Below are 16,858 nucleotides of genomic sequence, written 5' to 3'. Positions count from 1 at the left end.
GATTTTTGAACCAAAATAATAAAACACTGCTTTTCTTTACCACAATATCATATACCTTAATGAAGAGTGGAAAATTTAAGTATAAAGAAAGCTAAATATAAAAGAAAATAGAATTCTAATGAATTGTTCTCAAGTTTATTGGATACTTTATGTTTATTAGTGAATTTCACTTTCTTCTTTCAAGACTAAATACTGTTTGAGACAAACCCTTGTGTCTTAATGTTTTATGAGTTTTAGTATATATTTATTACATGTTTGCCTGATGCTGGCATTAATGTAGTAGAAATTTTCTCATTTAAAATGTTGTCAGACCAGGAGTTGATCAGTAATTGAAAAAGTCAGCTAAAGCATAGAATCATAGAAAAGGATACATGGCTTAACATTTTAACTTACCTTATATTATTTAAAAACACATTCACTGGCCAGTCTTTAGATGTAGGGCCAAGAGTTGTTTTGTTTTGTTTTGTTTTGTTTTGGTAAAGTTCTGCTGATGGGAGGTGTGTGACGTTTTTGTGTAGAACACATCTATAATGTATAGTCTAAGGTTTCTAGTTGCAGTTTCTTTTCAGTGGAAACAGAACTTAAGGGTACTTATAAAGCATTCTGAGAATAGAATCTTCCTGCTATTAACATTTTTTCCTTGATCTTTCACAGTTGTCCTGCCACACATACTTTAGCAACAGTTTGGTGGGGGTTTTTTCTTCAGTGCCTTAATATTGAATCTTTCAAAAGCAGTCAATCTAATATTCATTTAAAAAATAACTTTCTGGGCTTCTCTGGTGGCGCAGTGGCTGAGAGTCCACCTGCCAATGCAGGGGACGCGGGTTCGTGCCCCGGTCCGGGAAGATCCCACATGCTGCGGAGAGGCTGGGCCCGTGAGCCATGGCCACTGAGTCTGCGCGTCCGAAGCCTGTGCTCCGCAACGGGAGAGGCCACAACAGTGAGAGGCCCGCGTACTGCAAAAAAAAACCCAAAAAATCAACTTTCTTTTCACACATTTCACTTCCTGTAAAATTATGTAGTTTTATGAAAAGTACAGATAGCACAGTTCTAGGACAGTTGACACACCTGACTCTCGGTAAGCATACAACTCAGCAGGTGGAGTAGACACTCCAGTCGCCCATTGGCTACAACTATGCAGTGTGCTGCCATATCAGCTAGAACGATTTGCAGAGGGGAGGGGGAGCATCTGTGAATCCAGTGAGTTGGTTAAGAAGACAGTTAAGAAACATTGTGTGCTAGGGACTTCCCCGGTGGTGCAGTGGTTAAGAATCCGCCTGCTAATGCAGAGGACACGGGTTTGAGCCCTGGTCTGGGAAGAACCTACATGCTGCAGAGCAACTAAGCCTGTGTGCCACAACTACTGAGCCCACGTGCCTAGAGGCCACACACTGCAATGAAGAGTAGCCCCTGCTTGCCACAACTAGAGAAAGGCTGTGCGCAGCAACGAAGACCCAAGGCAGCCAAAAATAAATAAATAAATTTATAAAAAAGACAACATTCTGTGCTCTACGAAACTATGCTTGCTTTTCTAATCCAGGATTAGAGGAGGCTTTAAAGGTTATCAGGTATAACACAGTCCTGTTACCTGAATTCCCTCTACAGCCTGGGCTCTACTTTTTCAAGTCACGAATTCCCTTGGCAGTCTGGTGAATCCTGTCGACCCCCTCTCGGAATGTTTGTGAATGCATAAAATGAAATACATAGGCTTATAAAGGAAACCAATTATATTGAAATACAATTAACAAAATGTCAAAACAACTTTGTGATACAGTAATAAAGGTGTTTCTTTATTATACACTAAATAACAGGATGTGACATTGGAGCCCTGTGGCTATGGAGCAGCTCTGATTCTTGAATGTGGTGGTGGTTACATGAAACTACATAGGTGACAAAATTGCATAGAACTACACACACATGCACATACACACATGGTGAAATCTGAATAAACTCTGTGGATTGTACCACTGTCAGTTTCCTGGTTTTGATGGTGTATTATAGTTACGCAAGATGCTACCATCAGGAGAGGCTGGGGTGAAGGGTATATGCAAAGTCTTGAGGAGATATTTGTACACTCACGTTCACGGTGGCATTATTCACAATAGCTAAAACAAGAAAGTAACCCAAGTGTTCATCAATGAGTGAATGGATAAGCAAATTCATTAATACACATTGACCCTAAAGAAAATATTCCAGGTAGCATTAGGGGATTTGGTAGTTACTTAAGAGTATCAGTGAGGATGCCTTCAGCTGACTCAGCTGACTTCAACAGTAAGGAGATGTATTACCTCACTTTACGAGTGAGGTGGGGCAAGCGTCAGGGTTGATTGTGTTGTCAAGGACCCAGGTTTTCCCTATTGCTCTGCTCTGCCATCCTTCGGGTCTGTTTCATCCAAAGGCGTGGCTCCTCATGGTCACATGGTGGCTTTCAGTGGCAGCTGGGCTATGTGCTTCCCTATTCATATCTGACAGTGGGGAAAGAAAGACAGAGACAGAGAGACAGAATGCCCCCTGAAGCCATGGATGAGCTTCTTTTAGGAAGGAAGAAGGCCTGAATGCCACCGAAATGGCAGACTTTAGGGTGAGATAGAATAGTAAGTGCTGTGCAACTTATGCATGGTTTTTACCATTACTTTAGTCTTGGCTTTCAGATCAACTTTTATAGGAAGCTGAACATGAATTAGAATTCTGTTGCATCCTATATGTTAGGATCACATTCATGTAAGTAGACCAGTGAAACCAGAGCTACAGAGGAGTCCTGGATGTCTTCTTCTCTGTCTGTATTTTGGTTTTCTCTGAATTTCCCACAGAGCTGTGGAAGCAGCAAGACGGCACTTCTTGTTGTAGACTGAGAGCAACTGAACGTCGTACACCTAGACCACTAAGGCAAATTTGTTTATAGTCCATCTTCCTCAGAGAATAGTCTCTTCAGGGACTCTGAGAGCATGCTTTGTCCTATTTCTTTTTTATGCCACAGTGAAAGAATGTCAAGGACAATCAGCAAGGCTGAACTGTACCTATGTAGGCACAGGCCCAAGCGCACATAGTACTACTGCTCTGTTTGTCTCCCAGGAATGGTTCCCTTATTGTTCTCCTCTTCAGGTCAGTGAGGTTATAAAGTCTGATGTGGAAGGTACAACCCATCTTAGAATGCTCCAGGGCATGGTAAGCTTCCTTTTTGATGTTCTAATTGTCCTCTTAAATAGTTTAAGTTTTTTATAACACATAATGAGTAATGTGGGAAATGAGTCTGCATGAAGATACTTTATCTGGACGATAAGGAATATTGGTGATATGGACTTTGCGAGAGTAGCCAAGAAGAAACTGAGAATCATTATTCACAGCAGCCAAAAGGTGGGAGCAACCCAAGTGTCCGTCAACATGAATGGATACACAAAATGTGGTATATACATACAATGAAATATTATTCGGCCTTAAAAAAGGAAATTCTGTCACATGCTACAACATAGAAAAATTTACTTATGCTAAATAACAATAAGCCAGACACAAAAGGGTGAATATTATTTGATTCCTCCTCTATGAGGTTCCTAGAGTAGTCAAATTCATAGAAAGTTGCCAGGGCCTAGAGGCAGGGGGAAATGGGGAGTTATTAATGGGTCAAAATTTCAACTGGGGAAGATGAAGAAGTTCTGGAGATGGACGGTGGTGATGGTTACACAACAGTGTGAAAGTACTCAACTGTACACTTAAATTTTATGTTTATTTCACTATAGTGTTTTTTTTTTTTAAGAAGTAACCGTGATTAAAATGTAAAGGTTTGACTGAGATCATTCATTTGGTCTCTCATTAAGCAAATGTTTGAGCAACTCCTGTATGCCAGGCACTGTTTTAGGCCTAGGATACAATGGTGCATAAATCAGATAAGGTCTTTGCTTTCAGAGATCTTACAATGTAATAAGGGAGATAGACTATATGGAAAAAGACAAACGAATAAACAGGATTTATGATCATGGCACGTTCTGTGAAGGAAATGAATAGGTAAGATGAGAAAGTGATGGGGGAGGGTGTCACTGCTTTAGAATGAGTGGTCAGGGAAACCTCTCTGAGGAGTTGAAACCCTAAGAATGAGCCAACCATGCCAAGAATAGCAGAAGAGCACTCTAGGCAGAGGGGACAACTGGTGTAAAGGTCCTTGGGTAGAAATGAGTGCTTGGTGTTCAGAGAACAAAGAAGCATTATCAAGAAAGGAGTGAGTGGTAAGAGAGGAGGGCAGAGAGGTGACGGTGGGTAGATGACACTGATTGAGCTCTTCCTGTGTGCCAGGCACTGTTTAAAGTGCCTTTTGTGTACTAACTCATTCAGTCCTCACAACCCTGTGAGGTGGATTCTGTTACTCTTATTTTGCACCTCTTGGGCAACTGAGATACAGAGAGATTAAGTAACTTGCTCACGTAGACATAGCTAGTAAGCGGTCAGGCAGGACTAGGCAGAGCTAGAGTCTTTTTTTTTTTTTTTTTTTTTTGCGGTGTGCGGGCCTCTCACTGTTGTGGCCTCTCCCGTTGCGGAGCACAGGCTCCGGACACGCAGGCTCAGCGGCCATGGCTCACGGGCCCAGCCGCTCCACGGCATGTGGGATCTTCCCGGACCGGGGCACGAACCTGTGTCCCCTGCATCGGCAGGCGGACTCTCAACCACTGCGCCACCAGGGAAGCCCAGAGTTAGAGTCTTAACCACTGTACCGTATTGCTCTGCTGTCAACATCAGGAGCTCAGAGGAGGTGTCCAAGCTGGAGATGCACATTTGGGAGTCATCAACATTAGATGGCATTTAAGTCCCTGGGACTGGAGCTGAGAGATCACAGCTCTGGAGACAGGAGAGTCCAAGTCTCCTGGATTAAGAATGGGGGGAAAGGGAGAGGAGGAGAGGAAAGAGAGAGAAGCTAACAGAATGGCTCACTCATTTGGCATTTGACCATTCATTATCTCGGGGAAAATGCTGGTTCTGCTGGTTCAGGACCAGAGCTGAGTGACAGGAATCCACGTCAGTTCAGAAATAACCACTGTTGCTGTAGTTTTTTCTAAAAGATCCTACCGTGTGATCGCTCTGGTTACCCCTCTGCTGGTGTCTTAGTCTGCTCAGGCTGCTATAACAGGATACCATAGACTGGGTGACTTAAGCAGACATTTCTCACAGTTCCGGAGACTGGACTCTGAGATCAGGGTGCCAACGTAGTTGGGTTCTTGGTGGGGGCCCCCCTTCTGGTTCACAGTCTTCTTGCTGTATTCTCACGGGGGGAGGGAGGTGGAAACAGAAAGACAGAAGGATAAAGAGATCTCCTGTCTCCTCTTTTTATAAGGGCATCATGAGGGCCTCACCCTCATGACCTAATCTAACCCTAAATACTTCCCAAAGATTCCACCTCCTAATAGCACATTGTGAATAAGTTATGGTTCCAACATAGGAATTCTGGGGGAGACACAAACATTCAGTCCATTGCAGTTAGGTTTCAAAAATTAGCTTTTCAGCTTTCTGTAAATACTTTGGCAGAAAGGGATGTAAGTGTTTATTACAGTTACCCCCCAATTAAGAAATTCAGAAACAGATATTTATGGGTTATATAGCAAACAGATTTCCATCGCAAAATCTTTAGTAAATAACACATTTTATGGTATTTTAGAAAGATGACAGCATATGCAGAGGAGTGTGTGTGTGTGTGTGTTTAGTTTGGGGAACATATATATTTTTTTCCATTCATCTGTTTTATTTTTATTTTATATTGGACTATAGTTGATTTACAATGTTGTGTTAGTGTACAGGTGTACAGCAGAGTGATTCACTTATACATATACCTATTCTTTTTCAAATTGGGAATATATTAAACACACATTCCTTTAGGAACACTTATGATCCTTGTCTCCTTCCCCTTGGAATCCAAACTTCCTAAGCGTATACAGTCTCAAATTTGATAAAGTTAGTTACTCAACTAACCAAATTAAAGAAAACAGACAAACATCAGAGAACGTCTCTCCTAGTTATTCCCCCTTCCAGAATTTTAATATTGTGCCTTACGAAAAGTAAATTAGATTTTTCTAAAAGTTTTTCTTAGACTTTTAGTGGACTTAGCATGCCCCCCCCCTTTTTTTCTTTCGGTGGAGGCAAGGAGTGATGTTTAAACTTTTAGATATTCATCCATGTTCTCTTGCCCTTGTACCTAGTATTAGCTCTGCCTGGAATGCCACCCTTCATCAGATTTCTGTTTGTCTTTCAAGACCTTGTTCAAATGTTGCTTGATCCAGAAAGGCACATCTGCTGTATGCTTTGTTCCCTGGTATTTCATATGTATGATAGCACTTGGACTGTATTAAAGTGCATAGTGTGTGTTGCTTTCCTCTACTAGCCTGTGGGTTCCAAGGACCAGATCTAAATCTGTATATCTTAATAACTCTAAAGCTGGATTTGGGCCTTTTAATATTGGCAGTACCTACTGAAAACCAAAAATCTTAGTGGCATACTTGAAATGATTCAAAACTACAGTATATTCAGCTATAATTATAAGGTAGTCACTTCCTCAGTGTGATTTGTCACAGTGCCAAAAAGTCATCCAGTGTTACCATACTTTTCACTTGGTGGCCCTTCGGGAAAATGGCACTGTCTGAATGATTTTTGCTCTTCTGAATTCTCTCAGATATCCTAGTTTCTAAAAGACTTACCTATTGTTAAAGAGGGAGAAGCATGAGAAGGCCAGGACACTATCAAATTCTTGGCATTTCTGTTTGACACTGAAGTTCTTTACCTTCAGGATTCCCAAGTAGTTGAGGATTATTTGAAATTTGACGTGAATTTGCCGAAGTGGTCATTTTTCCAGAGTAATACTTTGTGTAGTCAGCTGTTTGGTTGCCTCTGTGGCTCCTATTGTTGGCTCCCCCTGAGTGCGGTGCACGGTAGACTTGGGCTGTGTGAGATGGCCTAACTGACAGAGCCACTTACGGGTTTTGGATTTTTTTTTTAAACATTCTAAGTTAAGAAAAAGGACATTCTACTTATTACGTTATTGATCTGTGCAATAAAGGGCCATACTTCATCCAAGCTAGGATGCCATCAATTATGAGATGCATCCCAGTTTCTTAAATGTTACAATGTCTTTAAAAGCTGTACAAGTAATTGCACTTGCTCTTGGAAAAACTATTAATTCATTGTCAGTTTTCTGTTAGGTGTCCTTTATATATTTAGTTCCTTGAGAAGGGGCAAAACACTATTGAATTTCCACTAAATTCTTGTTTTTTCCTACCAGTTGCTTTTCGACTGTATGACTTGGATAAAGATGACAAGATCTCCCGTGATGAGCTGTTACAGGTATGTGGGAGAGTTCCCATGCACACGAATAACTTGTGTTTGGGCCCTGCCGGCTTATTCTTGTGGACAGGAATTGTTCCTTCCTTGAGTAAGCATTTATTTAACACCTGCTGTATGCAGAATCCTGTCCTAGATATAAAGCAGAGCAGATGACCTGGGGAAACTTGAAATGGCTCCTTGAGTTCTCACAGATGTCTCCACTATTTAAAAGCTAACTAAATGTCATTTAAGTGCAGACTGGCACTAAAATATGTGAGATGATTTAGATCAGATAGTTCATTTATTGTCAGCTTATTGGTAATTCTGATGACACGAAAGTAAATGCTGCTGTTACGTATGTCCTTAGCCCTGATGTAAGAGTCAAGGAACTGCTGCTGGGACAGTGTAGCTGAGCCACTACTCACTCGCCTTTGTTGCTCCCCCTAGATAATTCCCTGTTCTAATAGCAGTGACTGGCATTTCATCCTATTAGCATTGCCGTTCTCTTTCTCCCTGCTCCCCCTTCCCTAAATACAAGCTTAGATGGGGAGAAAATTCTCCTTTTTTCTTTTCTTTTTTTAATATTTATGAATCTTGAGGGACTTCTGGTGGTCCAGTAGTTAAGAATCCACGCTTCCACTGCAGGGACACAGGTTCGATTCCTCATCAGGGAACTAAGATCCTGCATGCTGCGCGGTGTGGCAATAAATAAATAAATAAATAAATAAGTTAATTAATTAATTAAAGGTATTTAAAAATATATTTATGAATCTTGAGGACCCTAGGGGCTAACACATTCAGGAATTTCCATGGGGAGATTTCCCTATTTCAAGATAAAACTAAAAAGTAAAGTGGTTTCTACTCACCCTGAAGTAAGTCTGAACTCATTGCCTTGAGAAGTCTTCTAAGTTGAGGTTAAGGACCAACCCAGGGTACTCCTACATTTCTGTGTCTGAGTAAAAACCAAAACAGTCTGCAGGTCAATGATAGTGTCCTTTGCTTTTGAACTGGGGACATCTTTCTTTCTTTTTTTTTTTTTAATAAATTTATTTATTTATTTTTGGCTGTGTTGGGTCTTTGTTGCTGTACGCGGGCTTTCTCTAGTTGCGGCGAGCGGGGGCTACTCTTCGTTGCGGTGCGTGGGCTTCTCACTGTGGTGGCTTCTCTTGTTGCGGAGCACGGGCTCTAGGTGCGCGGGCTTCAGTAGTTGTGGCACACGGGACTCAGCTGCTCCGCAGGATGTGGAATCTTCCCGGACCAGGGCTGGAACCTGTGTCCCCTGCATTGTCAGGCAGATTCTTAAGTACTGCGCCACCAGGGAAGCCCTATAGTTGCATGTTTTTATCCTCTGGCCCAAATCTAGCTGCCAGAAAGATATTTTTTGGAGTGGAAGGTTGATTTGTTTTCTATTATTAGGATAAAAAAGCCTGCGGCAGGGAGTGGGGAGGAGATCATATGGCCAGAGTGCCAGTCAGTGACTAGGGTGTTCCTCAGGCCTGAAATGACTTTAGGACAAATGTGCTCAAGGGTTGTTGAGGTGTCAGAGAACTAATTTTACCCTAGCAAGAAGAGGATTTGAACATTTTACCAAAGTTTACTTTTCTAGACACTGCCATTTCTAAAACATTTGGTAATATGTAGTTCTTAATTATTCAGTTGGTATTAAAAAGTTTGTTCTTGGGACTTCCCTGGTGGTCCAGTGGTTAAGATTCTGCTCTTCCACTGTAGGAGGCTCAGGTTCAATCCCTGGTTGGGGAACTAAGATCCCTCCCACACGCTGTGAGGCACAGCATAAGATAAGATAGGATAAGATAAGAAAATAAAATTTCTGGTTGAACTTTTGGGGGTGATGGATATGTTTATTATCTTGATCGAGGTGATGGTTTTACAAGTGTGAACATATGTCAGGACTTATCAGATTGTACATTTTAAATGTGTACATTTTACTGTATATCAATTATACTTCAGTAGAGATAGTTGCTAGACTCATTTTATGAGGCCAGCATAACTTGGACATGAAAACCTTGTAAAGACTGTAGGAAGAAAATTACAGCGCAGTCTCCTTCACTCACATAGATGTAAAAATCCAAAACAAAATATTAATACGTCGAATCCAACAATATATAAAAAGGATACTATATTATAGCCAAGGTGGCTTTATACAAGGAATTCCAAGAATTCAAATTAGAAAACCAATCAATAGTATTTCCCCACGTTAGCAGATTAAAGAAGAAAAGTTGAATGGTCTTTTCCATAGAATTTTAATAAAATTCATCTTCCACTCATGATTTTTTTTAAGGTAGCAATGTTGACTTTTTTTTTTTTTTTTTTGGCGGTACGCGGGGCCTCTCACTGTTGTGGCCTCTCCCGTTGCGGAGCACAGGCTCCAGACACGCAGGCTCAACGGCCGTGGCTCATGGGCCCAGCCGCTCCGCAACATGTGGGATCTTCCCGGACCAGGGCATGAACCCGTGTCCCCTGCATCAGCAGGCGGACTCTCAACCACTGCACCACCAGGGAAGCCTGACTTTTTTTTTTTTTTTTTTTGCGGTATGCGGGCCTCTCACTGTTGTGGCCTCTCCCGTTGCGGAGCACAGGCTCCGGATGCGCAGGCCCAGCGGCCATGGCTCACGGGCCCAGCCGCTCCGCGGCATATGGGATCCTCCCAGACCGGGGCACGAACCCGTATCCCCTGCATCGGCAGGCGGACTCTCAACCACTGCGCCACCAGGGAGGCCCTTTTTTTTTTTTTTTAACACACTCTCCTTATGACTTTTGAGTGGTTTGTTCTCCTTTTTTAGTATTATTATTATTTTTTAATTAATTAATTAATTAATTTATGGCTGTGTTGGGTCTTCGTTTCTGTGCGAGGGCTTTCTCTAGTTGTGGCAAGCGGGGGCCACTCTTCATCGCGGTGCGCGGGCCTCTCACTATCGCGGCCTCTCTTGTTGCGGAGCACAGGCTCCAGACGCGCAGGCTCAGCAATTGTGGCTCACGGGCCTAGTTGCTCCGCGGCATGTGGGATCTTCCCAGACCAGGGCTTGAACCCGTGTCCCCTGCATTGGCAGGCAGATTCTCAACCACTGCGCCACCAGGGAAGCCCCGACTTTTTTTTATTTTTATTTTAAAATTTTTATTGGAGTACAGTTGATTTACAATGTTGTTGTTTCTGCTGTACAGCAAAGTGAATCAGTTATACATACACATAGGCCCACTCTTTTTTAGACTCTTTTCCCGTATAGGTCATCACGGAGTATTGACTAGAGTTCCCTGGGCTGTACAGTAGGTCCTTATTAGTTATCTGTTTTATACATAGTAGTGTGTATATGTCAATCCCAATCTCCCAATTTATCACCCCCACCAATTCATGATTTTTTTTTAAAGTCTTAGAAAAATAGAGATGGGAGCTTTCTTAAACCGATAAAGGGTATATACAAAAAACCTCACCATGCATTAAAAAAATAGTAATAATAAAAGTTCCATTTGTTAATAAACTTCTGACTGGAACCAAAAGTGACACCATGGAGAGGTGGAAAGAGCATTGGCCAGGTGTGGAGGCCCGGGCAGGCGGCTCGGGCCAGTGGCTGTTGGGACCTGTGTCCAGGCACTTCTGGACCTTTATGTCCTCATTGACAGACTGGATGAGTGATTTTTAAGACACCACCACTCCTGTCCCCACCCCACTGTATACACACAGCACACATGCACAATTCAGTTCTATAATTCTAAAAATAAAACACTTCAGAGAATAATTAGACTGTGACCTGAAGATGAGGATGGATTTGTCTAGTTGGCCACACACAGTCAGGGAAGATGGCAAATGGCTTGGCCGTTTAATAATTTTGTTAGCATTGCCACTTTTTATTTATCCTTCAATTTGTATACATTTCTACCCAAATGTACAACTTCCGATTTTCAAGAATTGATTTGTGGGTCGGGGGTGGGGGGAACAGTCTTGATACAGATCAATATTTCAGCTCTTCTTTTCTTTTCAGAAAATCCTATAATATACTTTTAAAAATCTATTTCAAGAGATTGGGGAAGGATGTAAAGGAATAGGGGAAAGGGAGTCCTGTGAACAGCTGGGCTAGAAGGCCTTGCTTTCCTGGGGTAAAGCTCACCTCTTAACCTGTTGAAGACAAAGGTGGTTGACTAGGGCAACGCAAGGCATCATAAAAGCACCCTGTCCCCCATTTCATATTGTCTAAGAGCCATGTCATTAGAGTTGCTTGTTTTGCTTAAGGTAGCAGTTTTCAATGTATATTCACACCCTAAAGATGTTAGCAGAATAAGTGGGGAGCAGGCGATCCCTTTGTTACATCTGAGAACAAATTTGGAGAAACAGTGTTTAATTCTCTTTTTTTCCACAATTCTCGCAACCCTTTAAATGTGCTTGTCATTTTTCTAAAAGGGGGGATTTAGTATTTAACTCTTCAAGGATCTTTATGTTTCTTGACCATACTTTAGGAATAGCTGGGCTAATGCACTGCCTCAAAGAGGACTGCATTCGGGTGAGATTCCAGAAAGCCCTACCAAACTGACTTAAACCTATAAGGGACTAGTTTGCCTCGTGCAACAAGAAGCCTGGGGATAGATTGTCCAGGTTGGTACAGTACCTAAATGATGTCCAGGAGCCAGGCTTCTTCTTGCTCTGGCATCCGTAGCACATTTGACTTTCACCTCATGGTCCCAGGATGGCTGCTGTACCACTAAGCATCATATCAACGTTCCGGGCAGGAAGAATGGGGAGGACCAAAATGCAAAGGACTCTCCCTGAAGTGAGACTTTGCCTTCCTATTCAATGACCTTGCCAGAGAGTTCTGCTCACATCATTGTCTAGAATGGCCTAGATGTGAAGATAAGGGTTTCAGCTTTTTGGCTATTAATATTTGAGGACATCAAAGGAAAAGAGGGTGGGGGTGGCTTTTGTCTTTAATTTTTGTAAAAGAGTCCTGCTCACCCCCAAGTCTCCAGTAATTCCTGGCTGTTGGTCCTGCAGGTGCTACGCATGATGGTCGGAGTGAATATCTCAGATGAGCAGCTGGGCAGCATCGCAGACAGGACCATCCAGGAGGCTGATCAGGATGGGGACAGCGCCATATCTTTCACAGAATTTGTTAAGGTCAATCACTTACCTCTTGGTTTGAAAAAGTTAAATCCTACTACACAGGAGGGAGGGAGAAAAACATTATTCACATAAGAGCTTGAGAGCTTGAGACAGTATCTCCTGTTGTGACCTTCATAACTGTCGTTGGGTTTTGTTTTTTTTTAACAGGTTTTGGAGAAGGTGGACGTAGAACAGAAAATGAGCATCCGATTTCTTCACTAAAGGACTGAGACCAAACTGTTCCTTGCTTTCTAGTATTTAAGAACTGGAACTTGAAAGTCCTCCTGTCCACCAGCCCCACCTCCATCCCATCATTCCCCTTCTCCCAAAGTACTACTGCTGTTGCATGACAACCCCAAATATTTTCCATCAACACAAACCTGCCTTTGGTGTATAAACAGGGCATTACAGAATGGTACACCCCGTCTAATTCTGTTCAGTATCATTCGCTGGATATCTCCATTTCTAAATATCATCTCCCCCTGTTCTGCTGCTGAATGCCACGTGTCCATCCAGTCTGAGAAGTGAGAGGGATTCATGCCAAGAACCAGCCAGCAAAGCTCTTTGACTGGATGTGGACCGTAGCCATGCTGCCTTCCCCCCAGCTTGGCTCTGGCATGCTCCTTCATCCTTTTTTATACGTCCTTTGCTTCCTACTTCTCTTTCACCCCATCTACCATTCACTTAATCTTTCAGTGTCCCTGCTTTTTATTAAGCTTCAATCCCCTCTGTTCTACTTGGCACCCCAAGCTCTGCCTGTTAAATGTATTTCTGACTTGGCAGTATAGTTCAGTGGTCTGGCGGTTTTTAATCTACTTTTACTCTTAAATGGGTCTTTGGGATGTTGCCTCTTCAGGAGCTTTTCGGTCAATATTTCTCTCAGAAGAATGTCTTGACCATCTCTTGGTCCCCTCTGCTCTGTCACCAAAGGGCTGTTGGTTGGAGATGTTCTTGAAAGATAAGGGTTATAGAGACAAGTCTTCTGGGTGGCTTGCCCAGGTCGCTCTACCTCTGGCCTCCGATTCTCAACATACATACGTACGTGGCTGCTCCTGTTAGTACAGTGTTGACTCTCCACAAATCAGTCATATGCCTGCAGGCTTGCTTAGTTTGAGGATGCTGTCACCACCAGAATAGCCGCTCTGACAATATGCTTGTCAGGGGTGTTTCTCATGGCTGCTTGAACAAGGAGACTGGGCACCCTAAAAGTATTCCCACCTCTGCAGCATGGTTTATGCCTCAGTGCTGTGTGCCCAGGAATGTTTTTCACTTCACATTTCCAAGTAGAAAGATAAGTGCCTAACTTATCCCAGTCCACAAGGTTTAAAGATTGTCCTCAGTGTCTTGAGGTTTTACACAAAATTCTCTATGAATTTTACACCTGGCACATGTTACTGCTGGAAGCCATAGTCAGCTCCTAATACAGGTCCAAAGCATTGAATGTATCGTATCATTAGCTGCCTGGTTACAATGACATCCTAGCTCCTCTCTTAGACCACTGCTAATCCCTTAGGAACAAGGGCTCTGGCACTGGTGGCACGACCTGAGGTGGCATTATAGGCCTTTGCATGAACCAGAGCAACTTCTCTGCCTAAGTCAGCTTAGTATAGACCTCATTGAATCAGGCTGTTATTATCCTGACATCTGTCTTTATGAGTCTCTTCATCCATATCTTTCCTTGGCTGATTTTCTCTGACTCGTTGCTTGCTTGCTATTTCCTTGCTTTGGAAGGCTATCCAAGATGTATACACAATACTTTAGGAAGGGAATTACTTTAAAAAAAAAAAAAACACTGCAAAGGGATTAGGAAGAGTGGAGAAGAAAGAGTGGCCAGGCTGGATGACCCAAGTATAAATGACTGAGGAATTCTTGGTGAAGTATCAGTCTTACTTTGTGATCAAGTGATGTAATATAGGAATTGTATAAAAGGGAAGAATTGTCTGACACTGGTCTGTTAGAGAGGTACTTCAGAGGCTCCTTGACCTGCATATTTAAAGTTCCTAAGATTACGGCTTTTTGCTCCTTTTGGCTGTATAGCAAACTGTTTTAATCCACAGTTGTGCCTTATTGTTCCATTAAAATTGTATTCTTTGATCCATCAGTAAATACTTGTGGTTAAAACAAAATAACTTGGGTGATTTTTGTCCCTTTGTTTTACAAGAATTTTACATAACTCAGTCCCCTTCAAGTTTGAAATCACAGTGTGTCTCCCTTACTCGGGTTTATGTCTGTGCTATCAAATGCCTTTATTTGAACATAATTGGAACATGACATGAGACTCTATCAGCTTTTATATCTGCCGCTGCCTGGACATAAGAGGTGGGAGCGTTCATCTAGGGGCCAGCACCATATGGCTCTGGGCATGGCTTTGACAGCCTTAGCCACTGCCCACTTGCTCCAGGTAGGATTCCATTTCTGTTCTTGACTCTCTGACTCCTTAAATGTAGAAGAGGTCTAAAATAGGGTATCTGTCTATTGCTTGTTAATAAGTTGTCTACCCCCTCATGTACGTACAGTCTCAATGACATATTGTACCCAGCTGTTGTTACATGGCTTTTCACAGCTTCAAGTTTCAGTCTGCTGTGTAGGGTATGAGTATCTCTTCTTATTTTAAGGTTTAGTGTCACGCCACAAGACTCGAAAGAGTAATAGCTAGAGTCATCCTATAAATTCTAACACAACACCCTCTTCTTTTCCAGTCCCTCTGCCTCAAAATCCATTCAAAATGACTTGCACTGTTTCAGCTTTGCTTCATTTTGAGTGTAATTTTAGGATTTGGAGAAAGTGACAAATAGATGGAGTGACCATGCCATCAGTTTTGGAGGAAGCTTAATGTTACTGACCATGGCCATAGGTATACCAGTCTGTGACTAAAATAAGATACTCATTGATACTGTAAAAAAAAAATTTAAGAACATTACAACATTACCTGCAGTTTGAAGAGAATCCCCTTAACTAATTTTATTTCCCTTGCTCCCTTCTGGTCTACCCATGCATTACATATTTCTAAAGTAAGTGAAATATAACGAGATGATAACAGCTTTTAGAAATTAACATATTGTAATATTTCCCCATGTTAACTGTTCTTCCTTGTTTGTATCAACAGTTACATAATATTTTACCAACTTGATGTAATATTTTCTTAACCATTACCTTACGTGGCATGTGGGATCTTCCCTGACCAGATATCAAACCCACGTCCCCCTGCGGTGGAAGCACAGAGTCTTAACCATTGGGCCACCAGGGAAGTCCCATTACTTTATTTGCTTATTGTTTCCAATTTTATGTTATAAAATAATGGTACAATGAATGCCTTTTTGCATATAACTCTTTCTTTTTTCTTTGAAAAAACTATGGGAGTGGGATTACTAGAGCAAACTTTAGGCATTTACTTACAGGTTTTGATAGGCTTCAAGAGAATGCCAGAAGCAATCAAATTACTCTCTTTTACCTTCAGTATCCTTTTTAGAATGTTCTTCATGGTCACCTATTTTTTCAAATTGATTATAGAATCCTGTCAAATTTTGTGTTTAAAACACTATTAGAATAGGTTGTCTTGATTGGGATTTAGAGCAGGTATTTACTGTAGAGACGCCTCATGGAGGACTGTCTTTACAAACTGCATTTCTTAAGCTACAAGCCAGGTGTCTATCCTGTTTCCCAAACACTGAAAGCAGAATTGCTTGGAAGGAAGTCATCATTACTGGACTGAAATTCCCTAAATTCACATTCCTTTGGCTGAGCTTTGAGTCAACTAGTGATTCAAACTGAAGATGGCTGATTTGCCAGTACAGACCATTTAACATCTAGCTTAATAGAAACTCCAGTTTAGAGATTTTCATTTTCTTTTCCTCTATGCCAAGCAGTGATGAGAGATTTACCTGGTAAGTTTGTGAGGTACTGCAGGCTGTTTCCTCACAGGTCTGAGACAGAGCAGATAGCGATGAAGTGTCTCGTGTCTTTTAAGATGGAGTAAGTAGGGAATTCCCTGGCAGTCCAGTGGTTAGGACTCAGTTCTTTTGAAGTAAGTAACTGGCCTGACATCTTTACCTAAGGTATAAGCTGATCAAGAACATGGTCTTGAGATGCCAAGACTCAGTTTTCTTCTCTAAGCTCTTAAGTCTCTAAGCACTAGATTCTGATCTCATCAAAACTAGCAAGGCTCTTTGTTTGGAGGCATGGTCCTGACACTTCCCACCACCCTTTGCAGTCTATTCAAGAACTGAAGCAGGTAGGTGAATTGTTATATCTAGTACCTGAATGCGGCTGGAGAAATAAGAATTGATCAAAGAAGGTCTCTGGGCTACCACAGTAGATATCAAGCACCATTAACCAGAGTTTGTGTTTTATTCACAAGAAAATCTCGTATTCCCTAAAACACACAGACACACACACACTCAGATATTCTTTAGAAATAAATCTGATAAATTCTAATAAACCTGGTGATATGGTCATCCA

The 16,858-nt window shown here is 41.9% G+C and overlaps 1 protein-coding gene across 1 annotated transcript in view; it reads left to right on the top strand.

Annotated features, from left to right (window-relative positions):
• CHP1 (calcineurin like EF-hand protein 1) overlaps nucleotides 1–14,456 on the top strand; it is a 39,058-nt gene extending 24,602 nt beyond the window's left edge. Inside the window, exons 5-7 of the mRNA XM_082617790.1 lie at nucleotides 7,253–7,314; nucleotides 12,293–12,415; nucleotides 12,569–14,456. Coding sequence (XP_082473916.1) covers nucleotides 7,253–7,314; nucleotides 12,293–12,415; nucleotides 12,569–12,622 — 239 coding nt within the window. The 3' untranslated portion in view covers nucleotides 12,623–14,456. The remainder of the gene's footprint in view (nucleotides 1–7,252; nucleotides 7,315–12,292; nucleotides 12,416–12,568) is intronic.
• The last annotated feature ends 2,402 nt before the right edge of the window (nucleotides 14,457–16,858 follow it).

This window comes from Mesoplodon mirus (genome assembly GCF_964341445.2).
Source record: "Mesoplodon mirus genome assembly, chromosome: 4".
NCBI lineage: Eukaryota > Metazoa > Chordata > Mammalia > Artiodactyla > Ziphiidae > Mesoplodon > Mesoplodon mirus.
The sequence above is the reverse complement of the archived record's forward strand: the minus strand, read 5'-3'. Positions and strand labels throughout refer to the sequence as shown.